Source organism: Bacillus rossius, chromosome 1, assembly GCF_032445375.1.
Source record: "Bacillus rossius redtenbacheri isolate Brsri chromosome 1, Brsri_v3, whole genome shotgun sequence".
NCBI classification, from domain to species: Eukaryota; Metazoa; Arthropoda; class Insecta; order Phasmatodea; family Bacillidae; genus Bacillus; species Bacillus rossius.
In genome coordinates this window covers 348,367,458-348,381,141 of record NC_086330.1, presented here as the reverse complement: position 1 = coordinate 348,381,141, position 13,684 = coordinate 348,367,458, and the positions used below count along the sequence as shown (strand labels likewise).

The 13,684-nt window shown below is 33.0% G+C and overlaps 1 protein-coding gene across 5 annotated transcripts in view; it reads right to left on the bottom strand.

The window, feature by feature from the left end:
• LOC134528204 (CLIP-associating protein 1-B) overlaps positions 1–13,471 on the bottom strand; it is a 412,343-nt gene extending 398,872 nt beyond the window's left edge. For 3 of the 5 annotated variants that reach the window (XM_063361605.1, XM_063361606.1, XM_063361602.1), the window contains exons 1-2: positions 13,243–13,453; positions 4,017–4,440 (exon numbers count right to left, since the gene is read on the bottom strand). In XM_063361605.1, the coding sequence (XP_063217675.1) occupies positions 4,017–4,208 (192 nt within the window). In that variant the 5' untranslated portion in view covers positions 4,209–4,440; positions 13,243–13,453. Of the gene's footprint in view, positions 1–4,016; positions 4,441–13,242 lie in introns of all 5 variants that reach the window. The other 2 variants (XM_063361604.1, XM_063361603.1) reach the window with 2 other exon arrangements.
• Positions 13,472–13,684: the final 213 nt, after the last annotated feature.

Genomic DNA, 13,684 nt, shown 5'->3' with positions numbered 1-13,684 from the left:
CCAACGAGCCAACATGTCGGACTTCAGGGGAGCAGTGAACCTGCGAATTCCTCCAGTCCGTAACTACGGTGCGGTGTTGCCGTCTACCACGCACACCCATCAGTGACCACATTCGTGCAATAAAAAAAAATACGCGCGTAAAACAAAAACGATAAGTTTTCGCCAATACTACTCTAAAAAAAAACAATTAGCACTTACACCATTACAGTAACTAGCCAAACCCATCCATTAAATAATTTCAAAATTAATACAATTTCGAAAATCACTTAATATTTAAAAAATAAAATAAGTTAATGGTTCATATTTATGTTAATTACTTTCAAAAGGTTTACCAAAAATGAGCTACATTTATTGTTCGAAACGGTGGTACACACTATATTTCAGAAGCGTCAGTAAGTTTTTCTGTTTTCTTAATTAATAAATAACTCCGTAATTTCGTAACTAGACGACCCAATCAGAAATAATTACGTATAATCCGTAAAATTTGGCAGCTCTGGCAATGCTACATCGTCATTGGCGAACGCAAGGGGTTGCGCGGTTAAGGTGAAGGCGGTGCGTTATTTTTGGGTGATGCAAGGTGAGGACTTTTACAACACCGGGAACTTCAAACTACACAGGAAATGACGCATGAGAATGATAATGCAACAGCCAAAACCACTAGCTGACGCAAGTTCCCCCCCACCACCTAGATTTCCCTGGGAAAAAAAAAATTCCTGTATCCGCCAAGACTGCAGCTTGTATTTCTAACAAGAATCCAGGCGAGAACGAGCTCATGTTTTTCGACTAGGAGAATTGTGAATGGGGGAGGGGGGAAAGGGGTAGCTCTGGCATGCGCCTGAGGCCCAAGAGCCAGACCGTCTTTTGTTCGCCCTCCTCCACCCCGTGCGCGGGCCGTATTTATAACAGCCATCTGGGCTCGCAGCTTGGGGGCGACGTCCAGGGAGAGAGAGAGAGACTTGCAACCTGCATCCGTCGGCGGTATGGCCGCGGAGAAGAGGGCTCGCCAGTCGGCCGGTCTCGTATCGCAACAAAACTGTGGTCCATCAGCCGCGGCGGGCCCCCACCACAGATGCTCTTAATTTCTTCCACGTCTCGTCGACCACCAGGCCAATCTAATATAACCTAGCTCCCTTCAAAGCGCAGGTTGAATAAGTATTATAGGAGCACCTACTCAGCATGATCACGTGTGTGAATGTGAGAGTGACTGGCATCAATTAAAAGTTCACCTCTAACTATCTTACAGTGGCAATGAATGACTTTTAACCATTAATTGCATATCATGTGTGTGCATATGCTTAATTTCGAGTATTATATGAATACGTTTTCTGTTTATCTGTTATCTTCGAACATTTAGTTAGAATTCAAGCAGGTTTCCTATCATCTTACCTACTTTCACATTAAGATAATTTTTTATGCTTTATTAATTTACTTTTTAGTATTATTTATTTAATGTTAGAATCTTTTCATGTGGTTAAGTGTAAGAAAAGGCGTATCGCCTTAATTTTGCCACAAATAAAGACGCTAGATATAAATGTAAAATAGCGACGGATATGAATCCAAAAAGTCGGAGATAGAAAAGAAAGAATCAGCCATGGAAAATATCAAGGGACAATCCCAGCATTCGCCTGGGGTGATTTCGGGAACCCATGGAAAACCTGAAATCAGGATGGGTGGACCAGAATTCTAAACAGGGTCCTACCGATTGCAAGTTAGGTGTATTACCTCCCACTGCGCCCCTTGCTCGGTAGTGACAATCGACATCCAAACAATTTTAAGATTTCGATACATTTTCTTAAAGTCAACAAAACCAACATTTTTAGGGTTAAATGTTTATTTTACTGCCCATTGAAAATTCATTTGGTTAGTAAAAATTAAGTGTACTAATTTGGGGACAAATATTTTCTTTATAATGAAAAGAAAAAAAAACGAATATTTTAATTATAAATTTTCATTTTTATGTTATGCATCAACATTCAGGCATACACGGTGACTTGCCTTGAAATGCAAAATCGAATGTAGGACATCGAATATAAGGCAACCTCGAACACAGGACAACCATAAACCTTATACATTCTCGATTAGAAGATTATCTCAATTAACTGATGACCACAATTGTACAACAAAAACAATTAAAAGACGACTTAGAATGTATAACGAACTCAATTACAAGATGAAACTAGAATTTACGACTACCTCGAATTTTATAATACCTCGAATGTGGGAAGAACTCGAATGTGGAACGACCTCAAATGTATGAAGACATTGAATGCAAGAAGACCTTGAATGCAAGAAGACCTTGAGTGCAAAAGACCTTGAGTGCAAAAGACCTTGAATGCAAAAGACCTTGAATGCAAAAGACCTTGAATACAAGATAAAAGAAATTCAATGTATGCTAAACTCAAATATAAAACAACTTCAAATGTAAGGCATTCCTAGAATAATAGTGGGATTTCGAAAGTCAGTCTCTATTATAAGACAACTTTGAATTAAAATATACTTGGGCAAGAAGCTAACTCACACATAAGATAAAAATTAAACATAATACATATGACAACTCGCAACTTAAATTGAGATCAAAATTGTTAAAACTTGATCATCATCACATGTGAAATTATTTATCATTCATTTCAATCCTATGGTATTTCATAATTTTAAATGTTTGATCTGAAAAAGTTGCATCATAGAAAAAATCCTTTAAATATTTGAAATTTTGTACAAAATCTTTTTCTACCCGTGTTTGATCAGTTTACTATATGTAGTCCAAGCAAATATTTGGTATTCTGGTCAAAATAAATTAGCCTAAATATTTTTCCATTTTACATTCCACAAGAAAAAGTTGCTTTCGCAACATTATGGGCACAATTTTTAAATACAGGTTGACCTTAATGTTCTTTTACAATTGTTTTAATTTCATATACATTAATAATAGCAATATTTGCACCAGGCACCCTACTTTTATTTCACTAGGGTGGATGGATGGATGGATAACATATGATCAATATCATTAAAAACGAATTAGGATCAAACTGAGATTGGTCAGCAAAGGGAATACATTTTTAAGGAAAACAGGAGTACTTCAAAAATACTCCACCAACTCTCTGCAATGTTAACCACATTTATCACTTTCCAAATGGGTATCCGGGTTAAACTCCCCTCCCCCCCCCCCCTTTTCGCAAAAAAGACTGCCTGCCTTTGTGGGAAACAAGTAAGTGATCTGACCACTCAACCACCACCCTCCCTTTTTCTATATTCCATAAAAATTATATAGAATTTTTTTAGATATTATTATTATTATTATTATTATTATTATTATGTAGCCTGACATGTTCAAAATCTATATACATATTGTGAGCAATCTTTATTTACTGGTAGTGTTGCAATCAATAAAAATACATACAAATGTACTAGTAAATTTAGTGTTCAGTGCATCATCCTCTGCTTTTATTTTTTCCCCTTCCTTCCTTTCATGTAGAAATTGCTGACCAGCTTCACTTACTAGGTACACAAACAGCAATGATTTTAGAAAATAGAAGACAAGCAGAAATATTTCATTTGTTGCTTTGTATTATATTTTGATATAACATGATTTTCTCATATATATTTATGCAACCTTATACACATGAAAAATAATATAATAGATGCAACAGACTAGATTTTAAAAAAAATTACAATTATCTGTCATTGAAACATAAAAAAAGGCCTCATTGATTTATGTTACAAAACAAACATCAAAATAAACATTGCTGGGATACTTTTTAAACCTTTAAATTAAATCTAACTCAAGATCAATCCAGTCTGATCAAAATTGGTGTCAAGGTACAAGGTTTGCCCATCTGAACGACTAGACTTATCTTTTTTGCCAGATCTTGGTCAGTAACAGTATCAATTAGAAGAAAAACGGGCTGTTTATAACCCCTGTGGCCATTTATTATGAAAAATAATTGACTGAACAGTATTTACATGCTCACTGTTAATATAAACTAGAATTGTTAAAACATGTTTATGCTTTGACTCACCTTGTTGTTACTACTTTGCATCCATGGTATGAGGCTGTCGATGACCTGTCCAATATCCGAGCACTCAATAGAATTATCTGGTTCTGCCAAGTAATTAATTAAGTTATTAGCAATTGTTAACTTTGCCTTAGTGTCTGTAGATGTCAACAACGCCATGAAACCATCCATGTCCCGTGCGTTATAAGCAGCCATCTTGATTTCTTTGATCTCTGCTCACCAAATAATAAACACAACCCCACACACGCAAGCACACACACACTTTCTACAATATAATCATGCGAAGTACTGACGATTCAAAACTGCCACATAACAAAGAATAATACCCAACCCATTATCACTCAAAATTTATCAACACATCATGCTTGAATCTAGTTTTTCTTCAGCATCAGCGTCAATCATTTTCAGGAACGGTTTCAGATGCACTCTGGGAACAATAAAAAATTACTGTATTATTTAATGAGAACAGACAGACAGAAAAAATGATTACACAAAACATAACACTGAAAAGAGTTGATAAAGCCTACATCTCTATGGTACAATTATCAACAAGCTGCGTAGTAATATTACATAGGTATAGGTAATGTTAAGTAGCACATAAACAAACATAAAAAAAAACACACACAGAGTGTTTGTGAAAGGGATATAAATAAAATGGGTGGTAGGGAATGCCAAAACAAACAATTTTTGTTAACGAATATATGTCAGATGCAAAGTTACAGGGCACGAACAGCAGGGTGCAATTTTTAATTTTCCACGCATTATGCGCCAAACCAGAGGCCCTACTATTGCAGCACCATGACGTTCAAATGCTCCACAGAAAGCAGGCGATAAGCACTAAGTTCTGTCATGAATTTTATTCGATTACACATAATTGAATGTGCATTTCCTCTCGCCTCTACTTACATCTTGTGAACATCAGACATCTCTGCGAATGTTAAGTCTGTCATGCTATTGTTGATTGTAAAATGTAACTGAAGCACTAACTCACCACACCATCAACACTGCGCTAATCGTTAATGCCAATCATGTAAATATACCACAACCAACAATCCACTGTGCTGTCCACCAGACTGCTGGTCGCTGGTGACCATGTTTTAGCTCTAAACATCTGCAACCCCCTTGACTCCTGCTTCCCCCGAAGCATTTAAACATCACAGCGCTGTGATCGCTGTTCTCTCAGCCACTGGAGTGGTGAATCTGTGCGCAACCGTTTGCGCATTTAACTTTGCAGTGTTTCGTTTCGGGACATATTTTCCTTAGTAAAAAATTGCTTGTTTTGGCATTCGCTACCATACATTAAATTTATGCCCCATTTTTTTCTGAACTTAATGTATGTATGGATTATGTATAGATAATTAGTACATACAATATTAAGATTTTTACATTCTAACTTTAAAAATCTGCTCATTGATTACTAAATCATAAAAATATTTTTTTTGTTCCCAAAATCTAAAGTGTGTCACATTAGGAATATTTCATTTGTTCTTAATTGCCTTAAGTGACAAACTACAGTACATATCTTATTATTTTTTTTATTTTTAACAAAAAAAAACAAGTAAATCTGTACTAATTATGTGATATCATGAATATTGAGAAACAAGATTCCCTCGCATTTAAATAGGAAATATAATGACTTTTAATCAGTAATGGCCATTTGCAGCACTGGAAATTTATTCTCAACTGAAGGTCAAATTTTTCCAATGTTCTAGGTTCGACACTTCAAAACTAATTCAACATCTTCAGAAAATCAACACTTGACATGAGAATAACAGGTTATATTTTGAACCACTGATTTTGGTGGTTCAAAGACTATCCTAGATAGTCTTTCTAAAAATTAATTTTTCTGTACATAGTTTGTTTCATATAAATTTTTAGCTACAGGCAATCCAAAAACTGCACAGTGTAATCTTAAAATTTGTCTTTCACCTAAAAATTTATCTAGAGGACATGTAGGCTTTTAAGAAACTTGTAGAAAATTATTTAAAGTCATTTGAGTTGTATTAATAAAAATTTCGTAAAAAGTTTGTATTTGTTTTGAGGAAAGCACAAAGAAAGACTAAACAAAGCCATATATATGAAATTTTCAGTCAGTGATGATATACTAACAGCAATTATGGATTAATCAGATGAAAAATATACTTATTATAGTTCTTTTTTTTTTTCGAACATAAAAGTTTTGATTTATAAGGTACAAAGTTTTTTTTTAGTGCACATTATCTTCATTCAAGCGGCTTTATACGTGTATTAATATGAAAAAAATTAAATGTATGGTAATTCAAAAATACACAAGAAAAAAACTCTTACGAAACTACGTTAATACAACAAAAATGTTTGGAAATTCTATTACAACATATTTACCTATGACGACAAATTGTGGGCCAATTAGAATGAATGTTTCATATTACCCCTCAAACTTAACATTTGGATCAACGAATCTAATATTGGGAATTTCCGATCATGCAACACATTTTCAGTGGAACCTCGATCGAACCAAAAGAGAGTTGTGTCTAGAATTGTTTGATTTCTGTTCGAGCAAGTCCATGGTGCAAAAGTGCCATAAGTCCTATTTATTTGCAGGTATGAAATATTTAGCCCTCTTACTAAATCTTAGGCATACAGTAATAAATACTGACTGATTGTAAGCTCTAATGGAGAAAAGTAACTTTACAAAAATGACAAGCATGATTTCAAGATGAAATAACTCAACTTTGTTAACTCAAAAATTAACATTTCAGTATACCAGGTTCTACTCCCTAATATCTGAGAAAACCAGACAAAAATTTTAATCAAATAAAGCACTGTTCTGTTAACGAAAAAGAATTTTCTTTGAAAATTATAAAAAAAAATTGCTTTATTCTGCATTGCAATCTCCCTTATCAGTTTTCTTTTCCTGTGAAATCACAAAAGATTGCTTAGACATTTAAAAAACTTACAGGGTTGTTCTTGAGATCAAAATTTCTATCTTTTCATGGTTTAAAACTTTAGTAAACATTTTGAAATGTTAGTATTTTCTCAGGTTTGTATAAATATTTATATTAGAACTATAGTAGCAAGATTATCAGAGATAATTTTTGCTGCATGCTCTTGTACAATTTAAATTTAGTTTATTAAAAAAAAGTATGAAATGGTGTCTATTAGTTAATACTTGATGATTTTTAAGAAAATATTTCATTGAGGTTTTAGTTCAATTTAAGAATACTCACAATTTTTTTGTATTCATACTATCATTTAGCCTACGTTATATGAGATATCTGATAACACATTAGGTACTTACATTGCTTGGCAAGCCTTATTTGTAATTACGAAAAATTTGTGAAATAAGGTCTTTATACGCTACCCCTCCAACAGAAGACTAGGTACAGACTGTACAATAAGGTCACATGCAAACTGGATACTACCCTACCTGTTGTTCATAGCAATATGTTTTGCTGAAACATTAGTAAGGTATGCCCTTGAAAATTCGCTCAGCTAAAATCAACTATCTGGTGTACCTTACAGCTTTTAAAAATAATACCTAGGTAATCGACTGAGCGAAAAGAAGGCTCAAAATCAATGGGAGCGGATCGGTATATGTATGTAACTATCCAAATTAACTTTCGAACTTTTGATCCTATGAAAATTTTCTGTACATGTCAGAACTTTTTTTTATCATGGCCTTTATGTTTTTAGCCATAACAACCCAGAATAGTACAATTTGATTTAAGTAGTATATTGCAACTGATACAAGTCAAATAATCATATTATAGGGTGTTATTAAGTTTTTTTAAAACACTAAACAATTTTTATTTACTTTTAAAACTATGCTAATGAAAATTTTGTAGTACAATGTAGTACAAAATTCACAACTAAAAGTCACTATAAATATGTGTCAAATGCTAAATCTGCAGATGAAAATGCATGCTGAAATTTATTCTGTATTGCATTCTCCCAATTTTTTTTAACTTTCAAAAAAATTTTATAATTATCTAAATTTCATATTATTTTGTCAATAGGTTTTCACTTGCATTGTAAATATTAGTTATTGCTTTGGTACTATTTTACTTCAAACGGTTTCCTTGATTTGTTTATTTGTTTCATTTTAATTAAATGAGAGGGACAGAAGCAAAGTACACTGAAGTTAAAGATTACAAGGTTTCAGAATTGTCTTGATATTACAAAATGGATATTTAGATATTGTTTGTCTTTATTAGACATAAAAGTACTTTGTAGCATATTCTGCTTGCATGTTGAATTAACAGTTTAATATGAATGATCTGTTTTATATCATAATTCGTCAAATATGTACGCACTTGTATCCCTTTGCTTCCAGAATATTGTGAAATAAGAAGAATGTGAAATATTTTTCCACTGTAATGTTTCTTATTGAATGTTATCAGTTTATTGGTCATCAAATTGTTATTTAGAGTTATAACAATAATCTATGTAATGCTACATGAACCTTAAAATAATAAAATGAAATAAGAAAGAACTCTGTTTAACACATTACCGTATCTGATTTTATAAAATATTTCACAGCACATGGGTCACTTCCTTTTCCTCATATATGATGGAAAGGTTATTTAGATATACAACAAACAATTTAATCAGTATAATCCTATAAGAACCTAATGCATTTTTGTTTGTACAGCATTAAAAATAGTGCTACAAAATAGGAAAGAAACTAATTCTGTTTATAATCTGATTCCAGAAAGTCTTTTAACAGCACTGGTTCACATCCCTCAAGCAGGTCATCCCTAATTTTTCTTCTTGGTTGTCCTTCACGTGTAAGCCCAGAAGATGTGTATATTTAGGAAGCTTAATCTTTGGTGATTGGTTGTACAAAAGTGACCAAGGCATTCGTCGGAGTTTTTCTTTCTTCTGCCAGGTTTTCTTAGTTCAAATGTGAGAATCCTTTTCAAAATGTAACCGCACCATCTTTTACGGAATCTTACAGAACTGAATTAATTTCTTCTCAATGGAATGAATGTGAATTTGTGACTTGCTTTTAATGATAGTATCAATCCAATCCTTTGGAACAAAGCTGTAGGATGTATTATTTTTCCTTTTCTCAAACATCCCAAAATTTAGATCACTTCATGTAAGAGTGACCGGAAACAAAAAAAATCTCAAGATCCACAGTATTGATATTTGTGTGGGTGACCAACTCCAAAGCTTTACTATTATCTTGTTCTTATTTTGCCCCCCACAGATATTGCTGAAAACATCAATGTGTTTAACACAGGCAGGCAATACTTTTATGTTTTATGTATTTGAGTAAATAGAACGCCATTTCCTAGGACCCTCTTCATTCTTCATTTTCAGTTGATTCTTGTTGCAAGGTCATGTACACAAGTGATTGTAAGTCCATAACTGTTGATTGTAATACACTTTGATACAGGTTAGAACAGGAGTTGGTAAAGCCTTTCGTAAATCAAAGCAAATGGCATGCAGAGTCTGAATTCTGGGATAGTTATTTAGCTTGTTTAGCTTTTCTTGCTGCTTATGCTTATCTCAAATGAAGCACTTTCTCTGTACCAATGCTTTTCATGTCTCCTGTCTTCATAGCAATCTCAAAATTATTACATTTCATACAAGTATTGATACATATAAGGTTTATGGAACCTAAGGTAAAAACAGTGTTAAAAATGTGCCTGTAATAAGATTCTTTAACAGGTAATTTTTACCATGCTCTTCACAGTACTCTGTGCAAAATTTATACATTGCTTTCAAGTAGTCCTATGCTTAGGTAACTTGTGTTGGGATTGTCCATTCTGGTATAGTGACTTCGAAAACATGGAAAGGAAGCAATATGTTGTTTAACATATTGGGTTTGTTCCATGGTAATTTTATTTTATGGCTCATGTCTTCCTCGCATATCTCTCCGTAATACACCACTTAGTCTTTTGATGTACCTACCACATTCATTAATCTCTTGTTACCAATATCTAGAGTTTTCAAGGAAAAAAAGAAAATACTAGTATTTACAGTTGTTTGTAGTATAATGTACTCTCTCTCTCTGGAATATGGGTTTCAATACATGTGTTTAAGAAAGCAGTTTGCAAACCCTGATGCACCCAATTTCCAATAATTACGGAAGATTGTCTGCAATTCTTCAGGTGGGGTTCATTACACTTGTATAGGCATTTATGATTATATTGCTGAAATAAGCACTCTCAATGTTCCACTTCTCTATATCCAATAAACTTCTTACATTCATTTCTCAAATCTCTTGGCAACCTGTTTTTTCCAGTTTTCTGTTCTTATACATTTTCCTTTTGCCTGAAGAGTCTTTATCTGTGGAAGTATTGGAGGTTTTAGAGGCAACGTATTCCTCACCACTGTCTTCCCCAAAAACCTCAGATGAATTTATTTCATATAACCACAAATAAATGAAACCAGTACAGAAGCACACAAACTCGGGCACAAAACAGAGTATTATTAAGTATTATTACATTAAATTTATATTTATATTGCATAACCTATAATGAGTAGAATATAAAATTTATCACACAAAAAGAGTAGCAAAAATTACTTACGCTCATCCTGATATTGTCAAATTACTGGAGTCAATAATATTCACCTTGATACTTTTAAATCTTTGAGTACATAACAGCCTTACAATAAACTATTACAAGAGATATCATGCAGTAAACACAGGAACAGCTGACTCAAGGTCTGTTTGATTCACATGTTATTCTCAGAGGCCACAGGATACATGTACACATGTATCTCTTTGGTACCTAAGTACTAACTGTTTTGTGACATCTTACAACTAGTTTTCTGTTCACTATTCAGAGAGCAACAAAGAGTGAGATTTCACTTGTATTCCTTTGCCACAACAATTTTACAAGCTTCACCATACTTTAGATGCACTCATTACAATTTTGTAGGAAATTCCACATGTGTTAGGTGGGATGTGAGTTGTGTATTAGGTTAGTTTTGCAGCCTTTGACGTGAAAAAAACAAAGCAAAAGTTTCAATGAGAGAATGCCAGGTACCGTAATAAAAAAAAATTACATTAACATTACGATATGGTAGGGATATTGATGAAGTCATCAACAAGGCTGTGCTGAAGCAATTACGACCTGTATGTTCTTATGGTGTAAGTGGGGAAATTTATTGGTTTAGGCAACACAGAATGTAGGTACAGTAATTTACTTGTATTATATTAAGGTCAATTATAGGTTTAGGTTATAATAAAGTAGACAAATTCTAGCAGGTCTAGGTTGTTTAGCGAGAACGGTTTCATTTGGTGAAATATTTGGGCTGTATTGTGAAGTAGACTACAGTTCCACCCTATAGTATATATTGTAACACCAGATTTTTTTTTTAAAGTGAGATATTTTTTCTACATAACATTTCATCTGTATCATGAAGTAGAACAGTGTCCCACCCAGTGTGGTCTATTATGTGATACCACCGTTTAATTTATTGAAAGTGAGACTTCTGGAGATGTTTACTTGGTATCATGTAGTAGAACACAATCCTATCCAGTCTAGTCTATTTTACAATACCGGTATTTTATTCCTCATAATTCACCACTTTTCCAGCAACTATTATTCTTCAATATCAATAAGTTTTCTAATAAACAGGGCACGCTGATATATTTCACAATACCGCCAAACATTGTAATGACTACAGACAATATTTCTGTGATAATAAAATATTAGTATCACAAAATAAACTATAGGGGGGAGTTTATAGTCTATGATACCAAAAAGTATAGTAGGTATTAAAAACAAATAGCCTACATGAAAAATAGTATGTTTATAGTCCCCCACCCAAAAAAATACCATATTCCCGTGCTTATCCAATAAGAATGTAGGGGTGGTAATGATGTAAGCAACACATTCTTGGTGATATCAGTATTATTATGGAATCAGGATCTAGACTACTCCCTAAAAATACATGCCTATAAAACTTAATTATGGAATGATATCAAAACCATCTCTAGTTATTTGAATGAAATTCAATCACACAGTACTCCCTTATGTCATTGCACTAACTACCACCTTTCCTTGCTCACTCCAAGGATGGATCCACACAGATGGTCAGGAGAGGGCCAAATTTAATTTTCTAATACAATTTTAGTACATTTACACTTGAAATATTTAATACATTTTATTTGTGGTTCAAAAATGTCCTATCATCTATAGTACTGCAGTAAAATAATACTTTAGAAAGTTTAGTGAACTATGATAAGGAATTTGGAGAAAATCTGAAAATTATTCAGGATTCAGGGAGGGAGCCATGTTGCTATCGCTTAATCTTTCTGTGGAATGCATGGCACCATCCTAAAATGTTAAAATTTAATAAAAAGAACATTCTACTTTACATCTTTTACTTTTGATGCATAAACAAATTTATAAATTGAATTTTAAAATTTAAATACACAAAATCAAGTAGGCCTACTTCAGATGAATTTTGTTACATTTCCTGTTTTGCCAAACATTTCAGTATTATGCTACGTAAGGTCTTGTATTTTTTTATTCACTAAGGGCCCAATTTTTTTGTGAGGAAAATAAGATATCCTGAAATGTTAAGTTTGAAAACTACGAATTGATCCTTTGGGTAAAAGTTCCGTATCACGTATCCACGTTTATCCCTTGGTACTGATTACATGATCCTGTGCATTTTGATTCTGATGCATGATTGAAAAAAAACAATAAAAACAAATTGTCACGGCTTGAGGAAATTTTTCTTTCGTATTCAACTTATAAACTTAATTCATAGTTATGTAAGTTGTTGTTACGTCCGGGATCTTGCGAAGTACTAAGACAAAATGTTTCTGAATTTTAACTTATTTCCTTTTTACATAAAAAACGCTAAACTCCGTAATTGCCCTGTTAAATTTGTAAATAAGTTTGTATCGACGTCTGAAATCTAATCATTGCAAAAAAAAATGGAGAAATTATATCCGGATAAGTAAACTAAAATATTGAGGTTAAATGCATAAGATAATTATTACTTATGAATCATTTAGAACATAACCGAGTCTAAACTTTTAATAATTAACTATGTGCCCTAAAATAGCACCAGCATAGAACAACTATTAAAGCACAAAATAAATAACTCACTAGATATCTAACTTTTGAATGTCCATCTAACACCTGTAAAATGTTTCTGGTTTTTAAATGCATTAGGGTTATTAAACAATTTAAATTTTCATCTTTATCTAACTTAATAGCTGTCCTATTCAAACCACATAATCGGAAAGGTTTTGAAAAATAAAAGATTATGTACATACCAAAATATTCCGACCAGAAAAGCTCCAACGTACCACTCAAAATTCACAACACATAGAAATTATTTGCTAATTTATTTAATTGCCGTCAAAACACTATCACACATAAACTGTTTTTAACAGTGCTGCCTATAAATAAGCACCATAAACGCTGGAAAGTATAATAAAACCCTCGTCTAAACGCGAACACTGACACTTGTTCAACTACTTAACAGAAACCATAACTTCAAAATACGCAATATCGCCAAAGATTCTAATACTCATATAGTAAGCTACTTTACAAAGTTAAGACAAGTGCACACAAAAGACTATTATGCTAAAGAGTGAAACTTAGAGAACGTTTCAGTTGAAAAACAAATACAGGCTTAAAACCTTCAATTAATTAAAATATATTGAAAACATTACATAATTATCAATTTCTCAACTTGTATAACATCGAAGAAAG